This window comes from Pangasianodon hypophthalmus, chromosome 14, assembly GCF_027358585.1.
Source record: "Pangasianodon hypophthalmus isolate fPanHyp1 chromosome 14, fPanHyp1.pri, whole genome shotgun sequence".
NCBI lineage: Eukaryota > Metazoa > Chordata > Actinopteri > Siluriformes > Pangasiidae > Pangasianodon > Pangasianodon hypophthalmus.
The window spans coordinates 20700669-20723491 of NC_069723.1; the positions used below are offsets into that span (position 1 = coordinate 20700669).

General features: G+C 37.3%; 1 protein-coding gene across 2 annotated transcripts; it reads left to right on the forward strand.

Moving 5' to 3' along the window:
- Positions 1-51: 51 nt before the first annotated feature.
- Positions 52-21432, forward strand: postnb (periostin, osteoblast specific factor b). Of its 2 annotated transcripts, XM_026934927.3 has the most exons (22): positions 53-252; positions 643-741; positions 4853-4917; positions 5840-5997; positions 6280-6444; positions 6558-6704; positions 6996-7137; positions 8699-8911; positions 9056-9190; positions 10420-10568; positions 11005-11141; positions 13295-13425; positions 13628-13758; positions 14290-14392; positions 14528-14595; positions 15474-15519; positions 15628-15642; positions 15730-15921; positions 16806-16850; positions 17478-17540; positions 17627-17659; positions 18508-21432. In XM_026934927.3, exons 1-22 carry the CDS (start codon positions 134-136, stop codon positions 18555-18557), a joined length of 2406 nt encoding a protein of 801 aa, XP_026790728.1. In that variant the 5' UTR covers positions 53-133; the 3' UTR covers positions 18558-21432. The 2 variants fall into 2 exon arrangements, with proteins under 2 accessions (XP_026790729.1, XP_026790728.1); XM_026934928.3 differs by lacking the exon at positions 16806-16850 and having other exon boundaries at positions 52-252.
- The last annotated feature ends 1391 nt before the right edge of the window (positions 21433-22823 follow it).

A 22823-nucleotide genomic window follows, 5' to 3' on the forward strand; every position in this document is an offset into this window, starting at 1 on the left:
AGCGTTAGCTCCAAAAGGCTCTCTGGAGAACAGGGGAGGCTGGTGGAGTCACTCCGAGCCAGACTATATAAGCGTCTCTTCTCCCAGCTGAAGCCACTTCTCTCTCTGAGCTCCCTCTAAAGGAGGTTTCAGGATGAAGCTCCTTTTTGCAGCTGCCTTTGCACTCTTTGCGCTTTCTACCTTTGACCTGGTAGATTCCTCTGCTTATGATAAAATAGTGAGCCACAGCCGCATAAGGGCAAAGAAAGAAGGGTAAGAAGTGATTATTATTCATTTTTAAGCTTTCTTTTTTTAAATGTAACATTAGTAAGATATATGCAGTGATTTTCACAGAGTAGTTGGAAGTTTTTAATGAAAGTGGTTACATTTATTTTCATGCACATTCATCAATGAATGTGCATTTTTTTTAAAAATAATTTTGCACTTTTTCCCATTTTATTAGGTTTACATTTCACAGTAATGTTCCTTTCTTATGACACTATTTCATAATGCATGGTATTAATGTCCCAAATTCACTAGTCATTTATAAGCCTATAATTTTAATACTGTACCTTATGTACATAAAACATGACATCATTTATAATGCATCTATTATAGTGGTTTGACTCAATATTTAATCTTTGCCTTGGCGTTTCCGCTCAGCCCGAATGTGTGTGCACTCCAGCATGTGCTGGGAACCAGGAAGAAGTACTTCAGTACTTGCCGTAATTGGTACCAAGGAACCATCTGTGGAAAGAAAGCGTAAGTGGGACATTTTATAACTCCTTGGGCCTGTTCAGTATGTCTGCTGGAACTTTCCAGGGGTCAGAGGTTAAAGGTTCCAGCAAACCAGCTGTTTTCATACTGCAGTAAAGAACTGGTGGTGCACTCATCAAACCTAGCAAGCCATTTTATTACCCTTATGACCTGATGAATAGTGAGTTCCAGAGATAAAAAATTATTTAAAAAGTCTTAATTAGTATAAAGTGGAGAGGAATGAGAACAGGACTTGCTGCTAATGATTAAAACAAACCACACAACTGGCTTGGAGCAGTGGGGCTATGTTCAAACAGCTCACCTTAAATTCCCACCCACAGGCAAAGCACACATCTGGTCTCTAGATGTGAATGTAACCTTAGCGTTGGCTCTGTATTACAAAGTAGGTGTTTGGGAAGCATCTCTGATACAGCTAAGCACGCTGATAGAGCAGACTGGTAAACTTCTTAAAAACACCAACTGTGCTAAAATGATGAAAATGAAGCCCATGGTCAAATCCATTATTGCAAAGCGAAGTTCCAGGCATCATGACATTTTCTCATCATGACTCTTTGATCAGTTCGGGTTTTTGGCCCTCAAATACTGGGTCTTGTCGAGACTGTAATGCTTCTGGTTTCCATTTCTTTTTCCATAGTTGGAAAAGAGGAGGGGGTTTGGGGGGGGGTGGGGGGGAGGGGGCGGTTATGGGTTACTGAAACAGAGACAACCTCACGTGCCTTGAAGCAAACTGACCACAAAGAACCAGGATTCCGGCTCCCCCAGTGCTCTTGGTCTTGCCTCGGCGCCTCTCCTCAAACATGGAGCTCAGCCAGACCAGACGTTCTCATCAGCTTCAGATGTTCTACAGCTTCTACGCTACTCTTTTTCTGTAGACTCAGCAACCCTTCTTTTAATAGCGGAAATAATCGCATCTGTGTCCATGAGGCGATTATGAATATTCTCCTTATGTACAGAGTTCATACAGAGCTGAACACTGTGGGTTTCCATGATCCAGCTTGCTTTTGCAATACTACAGTAGCACCTACAGTGTTCTTGTTTCAGTAGTTTGGTTTCATCCCTCATTTAACACATTTGGCCTAGCTACGTAGGTTCTTCAGACAGTGCTAATTAGTTGGATCAGATTTTAAGGTTAGACAAACCTAAAGCACTCTAAAGCGTTCTTTGATTCAAGATTCAAGATTCAAGAGGTTTATTGTCAAAACCTCTTGAATCTTCAATCAAAGAACGCTTTAGAGTGCTTTAGGTTTGTGCTTTGATTTGTCTGTCTGGGGGAATCCTTAGAGGTTTGATGTAGAATCCTACAACACATGGTTTCTCTTTCAAAAAAAGCTAGATTCTTTAACTATTCGAAGAACCCCTTAAGGAACCTAATTTATAATATGTGTAGGAAGGTCCTCTCTATTAGGAGAGTTGGTGACCACTATTAGAACATTTTGTCCATCTGGATAAATCCTTGGAGGTTTGAAGTAGAACCTATAATACAAGGTTTCTCTTTGAGAAAAAGTTTAAAGTAGAATCCTTTTATAACTCTAGATCCCTTAACACTTCAAAAAACCCTTAAGAAACCTGTTATGTGTAAGAACATACTGTCTATTTGGAGAGTTGGGAACCACTAAAGCACAGAAAATGGAACCCTTAAGGGTTCTTTGGTTGTCCCTCTGGGGTGCCCTTTAAGGTTCTATGAAAACTCTACCACTGTGTCCCTATAAAGGGGGTAAGAACCCTTAACTATCAAATGAACCATTAAATAAACTGTGAAAACCCCTTTTTTTCTAAGAATGCACCAACAACCAAGGGAGTTTAACTAAATTTTAAATCCCTGACAGGTTCTAGGTGTTAAGGAGAAAATAAGTATAAATAATTGGGGGGTTTGTACCACACCCTTACCCAGGAAAAAGGGAAAAAAAAGTTCTTCAAGGGTTCTTTAAAGATTTGTTGGACAAGTAAGGATTCTTAGCTACCAAAAATTTGGATTTGGAAGTAAGGATTCTTAGCTGTCCCTGGATCTTTTTCATGTTGAAGAAACTTTGCGTTCAAATTTTTCTGAGTGTACTTCACTGGTCACCAACCATCCTAACAGAGAGTACCTTCCTACACTTCTTTAATAGCTAATGCATCTAGCTTTAGATTATAGTGTGGGTTTCAGTGAACCAAGAATAAATGCACAAACCATTTGGTTCCGTCGTAAATATTTTGACATGTCCCTAGAATATTTCACTTTAATACTTTCCATGATTTAATGAGGAATAACCACTGGTTCTATTACTGAAAAAAAAAACAACTAATAAAATACATTAGGAAACTCTTAACTGTAGCGGTGGCAGGAATCCTACAGGTTACCAAAACAACAGAGTCAGGCCTTCCGCCTTGCATGGGAGGGATTTTTGAGGCAATCTTGTTTTCTTTTGGCTAGTCTCCTAGAAGTGTAACAGATACTGCAGTGATCTCATCACTGAGCCTCTTTCCTTCCTCCCTGATCGCTGTGCTTCAAAGCTCTTGCCACAGTCAAGGCTGGTACTCTGCCATGACCTCCTTGCTCTTGTTCCCAGACAAAAAAATACATTGCCCAATTCCCGTCTGCTGCCTCTGGTTCCTCTTTGAACTTCTCACTAATTTCTTTTCAACTCATTATTGGTGTTCTTCTGGAAAGCACCCCTTGGTTTCCACTTTTTCCTCTTAGACACGGGCCGTCAATGGAGCTTTTGCCAGGTTGAATTGTATGCTTTCGTCTAGCCAGGTGTTCCAACAGCCACGCTGAGGAAACATATGGAATCATTTACAGATGTGGGGGCTTTCCAGAACTGCAGCCTACTAACCCTCACCTCCTACAACGCACATGTGCACACACACACACACACACACACACACACACACACACTATACCTCCTATCAGACAATTACCATAAATCCATCTACCCTAAGTTAAAAGGTACCTCTTAAATCAGAAGGTAGAAAATAATCTTCTATAACAGCAGCTGGAACAGTAGTTCAGACTGTAACAAAAACGAGGGTTTTATGTTAATGCGCTTGTTCTCATATGTAGATGTTACATATAACAGTGCTACATGCTACAGTAACAACTCATTCACAGGGACTCGTATAATGGACCTTCCACATAATCCAAAGCTTATGTAGTTATGTAAAGTTATGTAACATTTTTTAAAGGATTATTAACATTTCCGTTAAATTTAGTGGCGTTTGTGCTTTCTGGTTTCTCGCTAACATGACGAATTGTTTTTTTCATTGAATGAAATACAAATTTTTATTTATTTTTTATATAAGTTTTTATCTTATTAACTTTATGAAAGAGAATAAAAGAGAGAGGAAACAACTGTTTATAGCATCTGTAAATAGGAAAAACATGAAAATTTATCCTTTACAAACTGGGCTAAAAAGTTATAGGGATTGTCATAATAATAATAATAATAGTAGTAGTAATAATAAGAAGAAGAGGAAGAAGAAGAAGAAGAAGAGGAAGAAGAAGAAGAACAACAACATTTAGCTATATATTTATATATTATATTATAGAATATATTATAATTATAATTGTAATATATTGTAATGTCAAAAAGCTATCTCAAACAATATACACAATTACAGTAGGCTAATTCTAAGCAAGAGTTGGTTGATATTGAATATTAGCGTTTTTTTTTTTTTTTTTTTCTCCTGGCATTCTACCTAGCAAGTATAGTTTAGTATACACTGGTAAAAACAATAAAAAGTTAAATAAATACAGTAAAAAATACTCCTGTTGCTAACCTCATGCACTAAAATGCTAGAGTGGGCTAGAGTGGGCTAAATGTTTTGCTTCAAATAACTGTTAAGAATGTTGTGGGAATGTAATGCTAGTGTGGCATACTTGCTCAAACCACAGAGCCAAATGTCATGCTTATATAATTATATAGAGAGTTGATGATTGACGTACAGTATATTCAGGAATATGAAACATGTGGAAGCATCCATAAAGCTTATTCAGCTAGTTTATAGAGTCTGTAATGTTATGGGATTACGGCTTGGGGCTTTTTGCTGTTACATGATAGATGTACAGGACAGGGTTTTACACTTCTATTAAAGGGTCTTTTTTCTTCTTTTGCAGTACTGTTGTCTATGAGTGCTGTCCAGGATACATGAGGCTGGATGGTACGCATGGCTGTCCTGCTGGTGAGTAGTCGACACGACCTCTTAGCCTGTAATGATACTGCTTATTCCACTATTACATTCTTGAATCTGATTGGTCAGAAGGTGTTGATTACTTTCAATGGCAGTAGTGCTACCTGTAACTCAAACGCTAGGTTTATATTAATGCACTCGTTCTGACATTTCATCGTTGCTATAGTGACAGCTCATTAAGATAGACTCTTATGGTGGGCACGCCACACAATAAGTATAAAAATAAACAGATTTAAAAATGTGCTATTTAACACAGTAAAATGTATAATCAAAGTTTTCTGTAAGGAGATGTTTATAGAACATTTATGGGAGGAATATCAGGTATCAGTGCGTTGTAAAGGCCAGTAAGATTTCTGCCAGAGAACCATCTCTGCGCTTTCTGGCTCTCTTTCAAAAGAGTGAAAAAAAGAGAGGCTGGTGAGGGAATGTCTGCTTATAGCTGCTATAATGCAAGTGATAACACAAACCAACGCAGACATTCCCAAACGTTAAATGTAAGATGTAGCTATAAATGATCAGAAGGGGCAATATTAAAGAATGAAACATTCTGATCAATCTGACCAATCAGGCAAATTTCTGTGGTATAAGAGAAATAAATCACTTTGGGACATGCTGTTATTTTCCAATGGAAAATAATTCACTTCAGGGTGGTAACAGCTCTCTGCATCACATCTCTATGTCATGATTATTTTCCTCTAACAGCACGTCACCAACTGTTTATTCCTTATATATATACATATATATATATATATATATATATATATATATATATATACATATATATATATATATATATATATATATATATGTATTGGTGTATTTTACATGATATCATTATTCCCAGGAAAGACATGAAACTGGCCAATGTAAAGAAATTGAGTTGTAATTCATATACATTTATTTTCCTCCACAGTTGCTCCCATTGACCATGTGTACGGCACCCTTGGTCTGGTGGATGCAGTCACCACACAGCAGTACTCGGGCTTGTCCAAACTGAGGGAGGAGATTGAAGGACCGGGATCTTATACCTTCTTTGCCCCCAGTAACGAAGCTTGGGATCTTTTAGATACGGTATTACTAGTATATTTTTCCCTCTTTACTAACTCCTGTTTAAAACCGTAAAGCAAAACTAACTTCCTATCCTGGAAGTTAACACTTCATAATTTTCCAGAGTTGTCTCTTACAAGGATGGCAATATCCGGCGGCTAATTCCTTCAGTTATCAGCTTGACTTTTTTGAATTTAACTAAAATCCTTAATTCTCCAAATTTGTTAGGTTGTTAGGTTGAATTCAAGCCAAATATGAACTGTTATCAATGTGGTTTCTTAATGATGATTTCTTTTTTCTCTCCAGGAAGTGAGGGGTGCTTTGGTGAGCAATGTCAACATTGAGCTGTACAATGCTCTGCACTACCACATGGCTAACAAGCGCCTCCTCACCAAAGACCTGAAGAATGGACTCACTATCAAGTCTATGTACAATGATCTTACTCTCTTCATCAACCACTATTCCAATGGGGTAGGTGTTTTTGAGGGCTCTTTAAAAGTTTTTAAGGATATGACAAAGTAAATTGATCAATTTGCTCACTATATATGGAGTATGAAGTGTTTTATTCCTCCTCTGTTCTTCAGGTGGTCACTGTGAACTGTGCCCGGATCATTCATGGGAACCAGGTGGCCACCAATGGAGTGGTGCATGTCATCGATCGTGTTATCACCGCTGTGGGCAACACCATTAGGGATGTGCTTGATATCGAGGACGATCTGTCTTCTCTGAATGTAAGTGACTGTTTATTCATCACAATCAGCAAAAACATATATATATACACTCTTAGAAGAGAAGGGTTCTTTGGATGGACTGATAACATTCTACACAGAACCTTTACAACAAAGTCTTTCCTATTTTGGTTCCATGGAGTCCCTATTTAGAAAGCTTCAATCACTGACTATCCAAAGAACCACCGATGAACCCTTTCAGCAAAGATTTTATTATACTGTATAGAATTTAATATTTTTCCATCTTAAGGAGCAAGATAGAGTAAATATTATTTGCCTTCGGCCTTGTTTCAGACTGTGGCTTCTAATGCTGGTCTGTTGGAGAAGTTGGGCAAGCCTGGCCACTTCACTCTGTTTGCTCCCACCAATGATGCCTTTTCGAAGCTGGACAAAGAAGTAATGGACAGACTCATGGGTAACAAAGGTGCCCTCCAAGGTAAATTGGTGTTCCAGGTCTAGAGCGCTTTTACATGCTTGGAAGTATTTTCCCAAACAAAGCTTGGAGAACAAAAGACAAAATGTTGAGTCTGCATATAGATGGCAGACTTTGTACCATGTGGTACTTTATTCCTTTTTAATGACATGCAAGTCCAAAGAAAACAGTGTGATGACTCTCACAGGGCATGTTTGCTAATTTGACTGAACCAATAGTGCTGATGTTACACATCATTCATCTTTTTTCATCCCTATTCAAAACAGATGGTGACAGTGTTCTTTTCTGTGCATTGGGAATTCTCAGACAGTTGGCAAACAGCAGCCAAACCACACTTAAGTTTTCACTGACAATTAGATTGAGTTACTGTTTTATTTGAAGCATCTTGGTGAGAAATATGGTCATACACAGTTACTTATTTGCATTGGAGTTCAGAACTATTTCTTTAGCTGTTTATCATGTAAAGAAATATTCTCTCTTGATATACTAATCTCTTAATGTATTGCCTTTGCAATGAGGCGACTGGCCAAAGAAATGTTCATGACCAAAATGGTACACTTTTTTCCCAACATAGCTCCAATGTAAACTGTAGGCCTTAGAGAAAGATCAAAAGATGCAAAGTGAGCAAAGCAATCTCTGCACAGTGCCAAGTGCAGTGAAGCAGGAAACAGCTGCCGGTTTTACTATCCATTGAAACTTGGCAGTGTCAAGATTCTTGCATTTTAAACAGTCCCTCATCAGTCATTTGACAGCCATTTGAAAGTATCCACCACATGAAGGGGAATGGTGCGGAGTTGTTGACAGGCCTATTCTTAAGGGATCCAAGGGGTCCTAGGGAGACTTGGGTTCATTATTTGGTGCATTTACTACCTGGCAGAGATACGAATTACATCATAGTGAGTTTGGGTGGTTTGTTTGTGGAAAGAAAATATTGTAGGACAGAGAAAATACCTAGAAGAGAACTACTAGAAACAGTCCATGATGTTACATATTTAACCACAAATGACTAACCAAACCTTGATATCCAGTAGGGGTGTAACGCATCAACACTCAGTTCGATTCAAATTTAAACTCAAAATGAGAGTGTGGTTTTTTTTTTTTCAAGTACACATGAACCCTACCACTGAAACACTGAAAAACCACTGGAAAAAAAAAAAAACCTAGAGGTCGAATGTCAGCACTGTCAGCATGGTGTGTGAATTCTGGCTCCAATAGTTCTTCAGCCTCAGCTACGTCATTCAAGTTCATGATTTGTCTCAACTAGAGAATTGTGACTGCTCGCTCGTAGCTCCATAAAAGTAAAAACCTCCCAATCATGCAAATTTTTTGGGGTCATAATTCTAGTCTCAACCAGATGTCCTGGGAACCTTTCCGGCAAACTAATAAAAAAAACAGAATTGTGTGTCATTTATTCATATCTGTATTTGTATCTGTTTAGTACACATTATCTGTTCATGCTAAGTAACATATTTACTCAGGTACATCCCTAATATTCATTAATTGGTTTACAGCAAAAACAAAATACTAAAAGTGCCCTCAAATGCAGTTCCATTCTCTTCCCCAGCCCTGTTCAATTACCACCTCTTGGACTCAGTCCAGTGCTCCGAGGCCATTATGAGTGGCACCTCATATGAGACTGTGGAGGGCAGCAACATCGAAATTGGCTGTGATGGAGACAGCCTCACCGTTAACGGCGTCAAGATGGTGCTCAAGAAGGATATTGTCACCAGTAATGGTGTTATTCACCTGATTGATCAGGTGCTCATTCCAGACTCAGGTTAGCTGCATCTTATATACAGTATCTGGTTCTAATTTTTATTCTGATATAAAAAAAAAATCACTTAAGCAACAAACCAGCACACTCTGCAAATGTATCATAAACTAAATTCTAAACATCCCAGTTGGAACTTTCTCCTACAAGCTAAGCAGGTGATGGAGCTGGTTGGCCAGTCACAGTCCACCTTCGGTGATATGGTGTCAGAATTGGGTCTGGCAGCAGTCATGAGACCGAAGGCCGAGTACACACTGCTGGCTCCCCACAACACAGTCTTCAATGGTACGTTACTCAAAATGAATTCCTGTTGCTGCAGTAACGTTTGGCAGGAGTTGAACCTGTTCTCTGTATTTTCTCACTGAATTATTGGTTTAATGTTCTCCTTTAAGCTTGCTTTCTCATTCCTGGCACACTGTATTTTTCTCTTTCACTCCCATTGCTGCTGCTCATGAAACATCAGTTGTGTAAATGTTTGTTTCTACATGGATATGGAAACCCATTGCTTCACTACCAAGAATTATTATGATGTTAAAGGGACTTATAATGAGGATGCTGTTAATTGAAGTGGTAGTAAAATTGTACTCTGCCTTCTATCAACTGTACATCCATTTTATTTTACGTTGATTTAATGGTATAAAAAGGAAGTGGGATTAAATCACCAAAACATGGACTAGTAGTGCATTATGTACTTTTCTGATTATTATATGGACCATTATGTGAGATTAAATCACATAATGACATTGTATCAAAAAAAGGTTCCAGGATATTTATAATAATTAATAATTATCTGGTGCCAAAAATGCTTATAGAGCCAGATCAGAAAATATACAGATAGTAAAAATATAACTTTTTCCTTGTAAAAGTGAATGTACATGTTTCATTGGATATAATTGGCCGTCTCCAGTGTGATACATTTTTTGGTTGTGTACAGTAAGACATTAGATAACCATCACACAGTGTCCGTCCCCCAGAATAAACCTATAGACCACCCAAGTGGTACAAAATGTATAAAAGTGGTGATGTCAAGATGACCATTCAACCAATAAACACTAATCACAGTTCTAGCCAGTGAAATTAAACGTTGCCATATGATGGAAAAAAATGTGTCTACAAGGTCAGAAACAAAGAATAGGATGCTTTGAGTCACATAGAGGAAAGGACCAGAGTGAGCTTTCTACTGGAAAATAAATGCAGAACCATTTCGAAAAATACAATTAAATAATAATAATAATAATAATAATAATAATAATAATTCCTCTAGGTCTAAAGAATTACTGTAAATCACAATACAGAATTTAAAACATTACAGTAAATAAAAAGTAATTACTTTCAATTGCATACAAATGAAATCATAAAAAAGGTGCAGTCACTAATTTCAATCCCAATATTTGTATTTTTTTCATAAACCAAAATTATATAATGAAGACCATATGCATCCTATAAGAGTGTCACAGTACAGTGAAATAAATTTCCTGAGACTCAATCCTTCTTCTTGCTGATGTTTGCCATAGACGAGGTCATGTCCATGGACCAGAGTCTCCTGAGAATCATTCTGGAAAACCACATCCTGAAGAACAAGATTGTGTTGAGTCAGCTGTTTAATGGCCAGCGTCTGGAGACTCTGGGGGGAAAGTTTCTCAGGGTGTTTGTCTACCGCACAGTGAGTCTCTACAGCTACACCAACCACAGCACAGTAGCAGAGAAACATTTAATAAAAGCCTTCTCACTTTGTTGGTTTGTTTGAAGAAATGTGAAATTTGATGGTTGTGTTGAATTCATTGTTGCAATCAGTGGTTGTAGAAACAAATCCATAGTTGTCCCAGGTCAACCAACTTGTGTATTCTGAATTAAATTCACTATAAAGCTAAACAGTAATGTTCTTTATAAAATTACCAATAATCTGCAATTACCAGTTAGGCTAAATATTGGAAATGAAGCAAAACAAGCAGGCAATCGTGTCAAAAATAGCACAATATGAAATGCATAAGCTGGTAATACAATAATAACAACAATAAAAGAAATTAGAGATATGTGTCACATACTGTATGCCAGTGCCTATATTCCAGGGTTAAAAAATGCCTTCTGTGTCTTAAAAGGCTGTCTGCATTGAGAACGCCTGCTTGATTCGCGGAAGCAAAGAGGGAATCAACGGCGCTCTTCATCTCATGAAGACTCTCATCAAACCAGCTGAATCCAACATGTTCCAGTTGCTGACTGATCATGGAGGCTTCAAGTAAGAGACACACACATTCAGTGCAGTGCTTTATTTAGTTAGAATTTACATTAGCAGTCAAAAATTTGGACACACCCACTCAAAGAGTTTTCTTCATATGTGCAACCATGGCAACCCTGGTGATGGTTTCTGTGCCACATGGGGCTAGATGTGGAACATGATTATGGGTAGAAAAAGAAAGTCCATGGGTGGTGGTTTATCGGGCTAGTTAAAATTAGTCCAAAACTGCCAAGATCTTGTTTCAAAGCAAATAATCAGAATTAAGTCTAATAAGTTTCTGGGAATATTGCCTATAGCAAAGGGAAAGAAAGGGAAAGTGAAAGACAGACAGCATCTACTATGTACAAGATTTCTATTGTAATTATATTGGAAAGATTGGGAGAGGAAAAAGTGATTATGGAGTGGGTAATAGCTGTGCATGGTGAACTGCTGATCCTGCAAAGAGATTCACGCTCACCACGGTGAACTCATTTTCCATGCAAAGGCTGAAAAAAAGGATGAAAATGCATCTCCCTTTTCCAATGCTCATATTTTAGGGCTAGTTTCTGGTCATTATGTGAGGCTTTGAGAAATACTTGGGCTGGAAATTTTGCTGAGACACACTTTGTGTATGTGTGTTTGTGTGTGTGTGTGTGTGTGCGTGACAGTCTGTGAAAACCCATCATATGTTACTGTTATTGAATTCTGGCAAACAGCCAAAAATATTGACCAATTTTTTTTTTTTTCTTTTTTGACCTATAACATTTTGACACCTAAACTTCAAGAAACAATGAAATACTGTATTTCACCAGTTCTTGAAGCCACACTGTAAAAAAAAAAAAAAAAAAAAAGCAAATCTCAGCAAGTTAAAATATCATAAATATAGACAAATTTATCTAGCATTTCCTATTATAAGAATACAATAAACCAAAAATAAGACTAGTAAACCTGTTTCTAGATTTTTTTTATTAATTTCAAGCTTGAAATTTTAAGCATTTATTTCTAGAAAGAAGCAAAATGATCTGCTAATAGAATAAGAATAATAATAAGCTTGAAATGTGACTTGAAATAGGTTTAAAAACTTGCTAGCTAAGTGTGATTTTGTCACACAGTGAATGTCTCGCTTTGATCAACTTGCAAAATCGACATAAGCCTAATCAGTTCAGTCTGTAATCAGATACAGATCGTTAAATTCACTGTCTGCCGCAGACTTACTAGACTTGCTAAAATGCTAGAACTTTACTTGTGATTGAGAACCATATTCTAGTACAGGAAAGTCTGTAATGTTCAGAACTGTAAAGTATATTGTGGAAAATGCCACATTTCACCATGTGAAGGACACATACTTAACTCAGCTTATTAAATTAGGGAATTTCAAGACAAATATACTGGATGAAGCTCCTCATGAAGCTGGTTGAGAAGATGCCAAGTGTGTTCAAAGCTTCAGCATTACTGTTCATGATTACTGTTAAGAATTGAAAATAGAAATTAAAAAAAATTTGATCTTGAAAAGTGAACTTGATCACTTTATCTGTTCAATACATAATTCCATATGTGTTACATAGAGTTGATGTCTTTGTCATCATTCTAAAGTAGTAAGAAATAGTAGAAATGAAGAAAACTTTTTTATTAACGGGTATGTCCAAATATTTGACAGGTATATGCATTTATCAGGCAATCCATCTTTTCCTTTTTGAAAAGAATATGACCTCACTGAGAAATGTCAGGTGGTGTATAGCATTTTGGTGTTTTAAAGATGGGGCCAATGGGTTTTATGTCAGTCAGTTTTTTAAAAAAATATATATTTGAAGAAGTTCTTCTGACATCTGCTCAGAGGAAAATCACTGGTATATGCAGAGCCCCAGGGTCTGTAATTGGTAGAGGAAAAAATGATGTGGGACAATGAGGCATCTATACTTGCCTGTCAGTCATGTTGTCTGTCAATTCAGAAAGCTCCTCCTCTTGGATTATATTTCAGAACATGCAGTGGCTGAGGCAATTTTAGAAGTGTGTCTTTGGAGGTCACACTAGGGGGTGCTGTACCGTTTCAAAACTGGACATTTCAAATAACGTCCATCAAAATCTTTGACAATACTTCTAATTAAGCATTTTAGAGCTATAGAAATAACGAGAATCGACATCTTCATTTGGATTGATGATCTTCATGGTTGCAGGATCTTTTTGTCTCTGGTGGAGGCGGCTGGTCTGACTGATTTGCTGAAGCAGGAGGGAGATTTCACCCTGTTTGCCCCAAGTGATGAGGCCCTTGCTGGACTCACTGAGAGAGACATCACCGTTCTGAAGAGTAAGTCTCACATGTTCTCTCTCTTGCATCATGCCTTTATGCCAGTGGTCTCCAGTGATTGTTCTGAACCTGAAGATGAACCTGAGATGCTCAGAACCTGAGATGCTTCTGTTGTGTAAGGGCAGAAAGAAAGTATTCAGGATAGGGTTACTATAGGGCCAGGGTATATAACATACTCATCACTTCTCTTTCCCACGATCAGGTGATCCCAATGCCCTCAGAGCCATCCTGCTCTACCACTTCAGCAAAGGCATCTTCATTGGCGGAGGCTTGGAGTCTGGAGTCACTAATCTGCTCAAATCTCTCCAAGGCAGCCTCCTCAAAGTCTTGTTTGTGAGTATTTAAAAAAACCCTGACAGTCCCCTTCTTACCGGTTCATACCTTTCATGTCCAGTTACAGGCCACTATTATATCTGGTGTCAAACACATTTTAAAGCATTGCCTGTTATTGCCTCTGCAGGCCTTACTGAAGGCATATGAATAGATTTGTTTTAAATGAATGAGGTTCAAAAGTTTAACAAGTCTGTATGTTTTATGGGTGGGTGAGGATTGCTTGACCTTACATGCCAAAAGCTTTTCACACAGCATACTACAGTAGACTACTGTTTCTACTTGCAAAGCATTTTATCCTTTTCTCGGGTTTCAAAGGAATGAATATAAGGTTTGCACACTTTTTAGGGAGAAACTGCCTACAGGGCAATATAGTTTAAACAATGAAACTATTTAAATATTTGAGAATTGCTAACATAATCTGTTAAAAGGTTTTCCAGTTCTTACAAATACAAACACATTTATGAATTCTTTTGTTTTAGAAAATGGCATGAATTATTGCACCACACTGATTTATTTCATACTTTCTTCCAGGGGAATAATGGCATGCAAGTGAACACTGTGCAGGTTCCCAAGTCTGATTTCATGGCTTCAAATGGAGTCATTCACGTCACCAAGAGCCTTCTGTACCCTGAAGGTGTGGACTGCAACACTCCATACTACATAATACTAAATACAGTAGCATTCGAAAATTAACAGAAAGGTTTCACCAGCTTTTAATTTTCGACTAATGCCTCATTTCATCAAAAAAAAAAAAAAAACCCTTTTACAGATATTCCTGTTGGAAGCCAAGAGTTCCTCACACTCCTGAGAAGGTTCATCAAGTACATCCAGATCAAGGTACCAAAATTTAGGGGGTAAAACTATAAAGGTTGTGGTGGTTGTGCTGTTACTGGAAAAAAAATCAACAAATAGTGTGGTGTGATATGCCCCAACTGTTATCACCCTGAAATTGATTAATTTCTAATAACAGCATGTCCTAAAGTGTTTTATTCCTCTTTCACCACAGCAATGTTCCAATGATTATAAATTAAATATATCAAAGAATGACACATTGTATGTTTTTTTTTTTATCCATTTATGGTAAGCTTTAATGTTGTCAATCAATCAATCAAGTCAGTTCCTCTTAACACTCAAGAATAACAGCAATAAACAGCTTTCTCTCTCTCTCTCTCTCTCTCTCTCTCTCTCTCTTGATGTTAATAATACAAAAAAGAAGCTTCTCATATTACTGAAAAACCACAAAGGTCACCATCGTGAAGATTTTTTTTTAACCTCTGACTGTTCCAAAATGCTGACACTGGAGACTCCTTCCATAAACACTAAATAAATCTCCTTACAGTAAAAATCATCGCATCCACAATCACAAATCGTACTTCATTACAAATATAAATACAGTAGAAACTTTGCAGGTTATCCTCCTATAAATCTGGTACTATAATACATTGTTCATGGATGTATAATGTATTACATAACATCCATTGTCATTTATAGTGGCTAATATTCTTGAATAAATGTTTAAGTAGTTAGTTACATGCATGACATGACTTTATAAAGCAAGAGCATATGACTTTATAATGTGAGGTTACTACATTCTTTCTTATTATATCACAGTCCTATCCTGATATTTAAGCTAATGATATCTAAGTGAGGTACAAATGTTTATTTCAGATGTGGATCGATTACTCAAATATATCCAAATATTTCCTTTTCCACAGTATGTATCAGGCTACAGATTTCAGGAGATTCCACTGACATTCATGAGTAAGTTCTGTTAAACAAATTCCATCAGTAGACTACATTGTATTTAAACTGTTGGCTAACATGACAGTTCTTAGTGTCTCTAAATACTTTATTTTTATTCTTTTTCAGAGAAAATCATCACAGGTAATGTACACTGGTGATCATCATTGAAGCAAAGTATGCATTAAATCTAAAGGTCTTATTTTGTCACTTATACAAATTTCTTTTCAGTTCCCGCAGTTACCAAAGTGACTCGAGTTATTCAGGGACAACCCTCTGTTACTAAGGTTACACGTGTTATTGAGGGAGCGCCAACCCTTACCAAGGTTACAAGGGTCACTGAAGGTGAACCAACCATCACCAAGGTTACAAGGGTCATAGAAGGAGACCCGTCTCTTACCAAAGTGACCCGAGTTGTTGAAGGTAAAATTCCATTTTTACGTAATTGAATAGAAGAATGTTTATTTTTAAAAATCTTCATTTTTTTGTAAAATTATGTATAAATGTTTTCACATGCCAAGCTGAACTAAAAATTACTGCCAGAGTTGCAACGGTTTACAAAGCATGTTTGGCATGCCTCCATGTGCCAAATCTTCCACTAATGCAGCTCAGCCATTGCAGCTTGTCAGCTACCATAAAGACACATTAACTCTTAATCCTTTTATAGGTTGATATTACTTCAGTCCTAACTGAATTGCTAGTCTTATTTTATCTTAGTTTATAGATGGTTTGGATTTTTTTTACTCTGACCAGAATTAAACAGTACCTAAATAGATGAATGAATGAATGAATGCATGCGTTAAACTTGTAAAGTGTAATACTGTGCAATCAGTTTATAAAATTGGAGTAACTCATTGCCAAATATACGACTTATTCTTGGGAACATAAATTTATAGGATTTGTAGGATACAAACGTTTTAACAAACCAAATGGATTTTCATGAATACCACACTTCTTGTGTTTAAACTGTTCTGCGAAAGTCATCCCTATCCAGCTTGATTAATGAGGTCCTTGTGTAATATGGATTAAACATAAGTTTACAGTGGAACAGTGGTGGTTAAAAAGGTGACCTGGATTGATAGTTTCAAAACCCACAATGGCCCAAAGTTTAGAAATTGTTCATGTGCTTTTGTATAACTATTCTAACAATAGATGTGAAGAAAGTTAACTTTGGTCAACCATGATTAAGCATGTTATACCATCCAAAACCAAAGACTTTATACTTTTGCTACATCAGCATTCAGCGCGTCTGGTGTGCTTTGGGAACGTGGAAGCAATTAACCATGCTCAATGTTCTGCATCAACAGGTCCTGAGATCTTATTCAGCAACATTGCCGATATGGAGCACAATGGTAGTGCGATGTCCCGAGCAAAACTTCTTTAATGCATGCTTTTACTAGGGCTAGAGCTAGAAAAATTCTTTCTCTCTTTCTGCTGTTTTCCTCTTGTAAACTTTTACCATCAACCCCTTAAAATCCCAGCGTCCAGATTTACAATTTTTGCTTCTCATAACTACGTACTTTCCTTAGTTTTACTGCAGTTACCAAATAATTCATAGTATAACTGAATATCATGCTTTGAGGTGAATCCATGAATAATAAGCTGAGAATTTAAGGGGTTAACAACTCTTTATTCTTTCTTTAGCACTCCTCCTGCAACGCTATCTGGTGTACAATTCATAGGCTTTACAACAAGAGATAATTATTTTAAATTGTTTTGATCCAAAAAAAAGCAGCATAGTGGAGGTACTATGACCTGAAACCCTAATCATAACCATTCATAAGTATTGAATTTCCTATGAATTGAAATCCTGAGGTGTTGTTTTATTTTGGGGTTCTGAAATTAAAAAGACCCGGTGCCGTGTACCAAGATTTTTCTTTTCTTTCCTTTATCAGATTTCTCTCTCAGTCCCCTTTACACTGGAAAACCTGCAAACCCTTTCCTCCATAACTTTATATTTATCAACTCTTCCTATACAGGGCCTCAGACAGAGTTCTTTAATCTGGACAGAGATGCTGAGAAACTTACCCACACCATTCAAGGTGAGATTCTTCTAAACTGTAGTGGTTTTCCTCAGTATATCATGCATTATGGGACAAGATATAATATTGGATTTATTTATTTACAGATGTAAGACGAGTCCCAGGAAGGCGTGTGCCAGGTAAGGCCTTTCGATAAGTGTATCTTGGCTTCAAAGATAGTGGAGAGCTGTAGGTTTTGAAAGTGGGATCAAGGTCGTAGGTCATAGAGCATAGGTCAGTGATATATGGATATTTTAGAAAATCTAAAATCTCTTAAAAAAAAAAAAAAACAAATTCCCATCCACGTGAACAGCATATTTCGAAAATACGGTATGTGTTTCATACAGAAATGTAAAAACGATTTGAAAACAACAAATGATCGCGCCAGCCTAGTGATATGTGAGTGTTTTGAATTTATTTTATGTCAAACATAATTTAATTTATGTCAAACACTTCAAGAATAACATTAAGAGCAAGAGAAGGATGCCCTGGAATGGTAGATCGATAGAGACGGCGAAATGCGGAAAAAAAATCATGGCCAAAGTTTATAAAACAAAACAAAACAAAAAAACATGACAAACACAAGGACCCATATGTGTGGACTGAGTGTGAGATGGAACTACTGCTTAGGATTACGCTTGAATACAAATTGTTTGAGTGGGTCTTATCCAAAATCACCATTCGCAATGTGATTTTAATAGTAGACTGCGGAGCAGTACAGTGCAGATCATACTCTGATGCCTCTGCACGAAGGTGGAATAGTAAAACCAAATCGAAATTAAATTGTAAACACGTGAGCAAATAAGCAATTACAGACCACAAACTGAAAACCTGGTCTGCAGTCACGATAAGCTTCACATTCATAACACAAACAAAATCACAACGGGCTTGCACAGGTTAACGCTGTGGTGTCAGCGCTTTCAAAAGCATACATTTTCAAAAACAATGAAAATGAGCTTATGTCATTTCCTCCGTCTGTATTTTCCAGCTGGAGTCAGAAGGAGAACCAGGATGACCAGCCAACCCAAGACTCAGTGAGATGGGAAAAACAAATGGACCCTTCAATGTTTAAAAGAGATCAGGGGTTCAAGAGAATCACTTGTTTTAAAAGGAAAAAAAGTGGCCTCTCTTAGTAAGATACTTTTGGATGAGTCCGATTGGAACTTGGTTTAAACCAAAGAGAAATGAAATTATATCGAGTCAGGGTTTGTTGTTTGTTAATCCAGAGAGGAAATTCAATATTAAATTGTCCCTGTGTATGTACATAATTTTTATAGGTTTTTGTTTGTTTTTTTTTCTTTTTTTTTCTTTTTTCAAATCATTTTTGTTTTGTAGACGGTTACATCCGGAACAGACTGTTACTGAAAATTCACTCAGTCCAGTGAAAACAATCTCAAAGGCAAGATGTGGAACTTTCACACATCTGTATATGTTTTTAAACACGTTTAAAAAAAGAAACGTCAAATTCCATTCAGTTTGTTCTGTACCCGGATGTGTTTCAGAAGATATATCTGAGCATATGGTTAACTCTTTAAACCAAGATGGAACATGAATCCAGATTTTGTTGGGTTGAGGTTTACTTCTGCATGGCCAAAGATTTCGTGGTGCTCATGTTAACTATTTGTTTCTTTTTAAAAAATAAAAGTTTGCAAGATTTTGATAAAGGAAAGACTCCTTGGTTTATTTTTCACAGAGTATCAGTCTTTTTTCTGTTTTGGTTGTGTATAGCATTTTAGTTACACCGTCTGCACCAGGTTCATGTACAGTGGATATAAAATGTCTACACACCCCTGTTAAAAACAGCAGTGAAGGAAACCAGGAATAATCATGTCAGAACTTTTCCCATATTTAATGTGATATAGCAACCAATGAACTTCAATTGAAAAACAAATAGAAATGCTTTGGGGGGGGGGAAGAAAAAAAAAAGTGCTAGTTACCCCTTTATGTGTTAGCACCCCATCTTTTTGGGTCTACCAACTTAGCACATCGTGATTTGTAAATTTTATTTCACTCTTCCTTGCAAAAATGCTCCAGATCTACACTATATGGTCAAAAGTTAGCGGACAACTGACCATCACAGCCATATGTGCTTTTTGAATATCTCATTCCAGATTTAGTCCCCCTTTGCTGTTATATTAACCTCCACTCTTCTGGGAAGGATTTCCACTAGATTTTGGAGTGTGGCTGTGGCAATTTGTGTCCATTCAGTCACAAGCGTATTAGGCACCAATGAGGTTAGGCACCAGTGTCTGATATCGGGTGAGGAGGCCTGGTGTGCATTTGCCATTCCACTTCATCCCAAAGGTGTTCAGTGGGGTTGAGGTCAGGGTTCTGTGCGGTCCACTTGAGATCTTCCACTCCAATCTTGGCAAACCATATCTTCATAGACCTCACTTGCATAGGGTCAGTGTCATGCTGGAACAGGTTTGGGCCCTTAGTTTCAATGAAGGGAAACTGTAATGCTACAGCATACAAATACAATTGTGTGCTTCCAACATTAACTGGCAACAGTTTGGGGAAGAACCACATATGGGTGTGATGATCAGGTGTCCACAAACTTTTGGTCATATAGTGTATCAAACTATGAGGGGATCTCTTGTGCACAGCCCGCTTCAAGTTACAGGGGGTTTTTGATAGAATTTAGATCTGGGCTCTGACTGGGCCATTCCAAAATCTCAATCATCTTCTTCTGAAGCCATTCCTTTGTTGGCTTGGATTTGTGCTTTGTTTTGTTCCCAGGCTGGAAGGTAATTTTTTTTCTTCACCTTCACCTGTCTAACAGAAGCCTGCAGGTGCCAAAATGGATTTGTATTTGGAGCTAGCCATAAATCCCCCTATCTTGACATAGTCCCAGCTGAAGAGAGCACATTTTGCTACATGGTTTGGTGGAATTTAGGTGGGCTTGGATATTTTTTTTTTTTCAACAAGAAAGGGCTTCCATCTAGCCACCCTACCCCATAGCCCAAGCATATGAAGAATACAAGAGATTGTGCAGCTGTTATGTGTATGGAATGACCAGTATTTGCCAGATCTGCAGCTCCTTCAATATTGCAGAGGTCTCTTGGCAGCCTCCCTGATAATTTTTTGTTTTGTTCTTTCATCAATTTTATAGGGACGTCCTGTTCTTGGTAATGTCACTGTGCTGCTCCATTTTCTCCACCTATTGGTGATGGCCTTCGCAGTGTTCCTTGGTGCATCTAATGTTTTGGAAATTCTTTTGGTACCCCTCTCTGTTCTATCTGATATATAGAATTGATATCTTTCAACAGTGAAATCCCACAGATGCATAGTAAGCTCCTTGCAGACCATGGCTTCAGCAGTCAGACGAAACCAAGAAGATGTCAAGAAAATCCTACAGAAACAGCTGATCTTTATTTGGGGTTAACTTAGAATAATTTCATTGATGACAGCTGTATGATAATTACTTTTGAACATGAGATTGAATGTGATTGGTTCGTTCTGAACACAGCCACATCCCAGTTATAAAAGGGTGTGCACATTTATACAACCATTTTATTGTAACTTTTTTATTTTTCCTTTTTTCCCTAAAATGTATCTGATTGTTTTTCACTTAATTTCTATACACTGTAATTATACACTGAGGATGGAAAAGGTTCTGACATGATTTATCTTGGTTTGATTTATTTTTTTTTTCATCACAAAAACCTGCCATTTTAACAGGGGTGTGTAGACTTCTCATATCCACTTTAATTACTTTTGAATAAGTTTGAATGTGATCGGTTAATTCAGAGCACAGTAACATGCTCCATTATAAAATGGTGTGCACACATATGCAACCAGGTTATTGTAAGTTTTTTTTTGTCTATTCTATTCTGTTTCTATTTGTTTTGCACTTGATTTTTGTTGGTTGCTATATCACATTAAAAAGATGACATGATTCATCACAGCTTCATTTTTAACATCACAAAAGCTTGCAATTTATTGGGAGTGTGTAGACTTTTTTTATATCGATTGCAGCTTAAATATTTTTTTTCTGATAAACAAAAAAGAAAAACATAACACAACAAACAAAAAATAATCAATGATGATTAATATGTGAATTAATTTTTTTTTTTTTTTTTTACCAATCAGAGATTTATGCATCTCTGATAGGTAAATAAAAAAGCACGAAAACAACCCTAATAACTTTAATGTTATTGTTTTTTTTTTACTTATTTGAAATGCCTCTCCCATTTTTTTTTTTTTTTTAATATCCTTCACATCTGCTTAGACAATAAGCTTGGCTCTAGGCTAATTTGTATAATCTGTATATGATGACCCATTAGTTTTATTTCATTTTTTTTATTACTCACTGGGTGATAAAAACATTACAACACTGCAATATCTTGGAGCAAAACAACAAGAACCTGCAAAACTCTTGGCACTGCAATAGAATATTTCTGTCATCGGGTTATACTGTAATACCTGTTCCTATGTGTTTGTGTAATAGTTTTATGCTCATGACGAGACCTCATGCTATAAGGCTCAAACATTCTTGACAGTAAAGCTGAGTTAGTGATGGGTAATAGATTTTTTAGGCTTCTCACTCAATATTGTGACCAAACATCATGACACCTCCCAGTCCTAACACCTTGTATAACAACCCACTCTTAGCTCCAGGGTCCCCAGTTCAGACCTGCCAACCTTTCCGTATTTTGCATAGAAGCTCAGCATTTTAACTTTGGAGTACACTGCTACAAGATATCCCTCAATAATATACTTACAGGGTCTTCTCTCCAACACACCACCCCCAATAAAATGGGCAGATAAGCCAATCTACATATGAATTTGGAATGATTGACAGTGGCTTAGGTGTTGAAAGCTCTGAAATTATTATATTGGCACCTGTGAAACCCCAGCCCCTTTTCCCCCCATTTTCAGTCGATGCTGTCGCCTCAACTCGAATGTCTCCCTTGAACAATGCAGCTTTGCCTTCTGTCAAGGTAATTGAAGAATGTTTTGAATTCACTGATGTAAAATAAAATTTCTCAATATATGTCTGACTTAGCTAACATTAAACAAGTACAAAGTTAACATCCCTATACCCTCCAACCCACCTCCTCGCAGGGCTATGCATTATTCCTCTTTGGGGTTGGCAGGCCTGCTAGTTCGATCCTGAACTCAGGTTACTGTATAATGGACTCCATTTCCCAGTATGACTTTCAGCCTCGACCTAGCCTGGCCACACATACCCAGTGCCTCACCTAGCTTGAATACTAACACCTGCGACTCATTCCCCAGCTCATTAAAGACACTATACAATATATCTCTGTCATCACCTTCACTGCACAGCATTGCACCTAC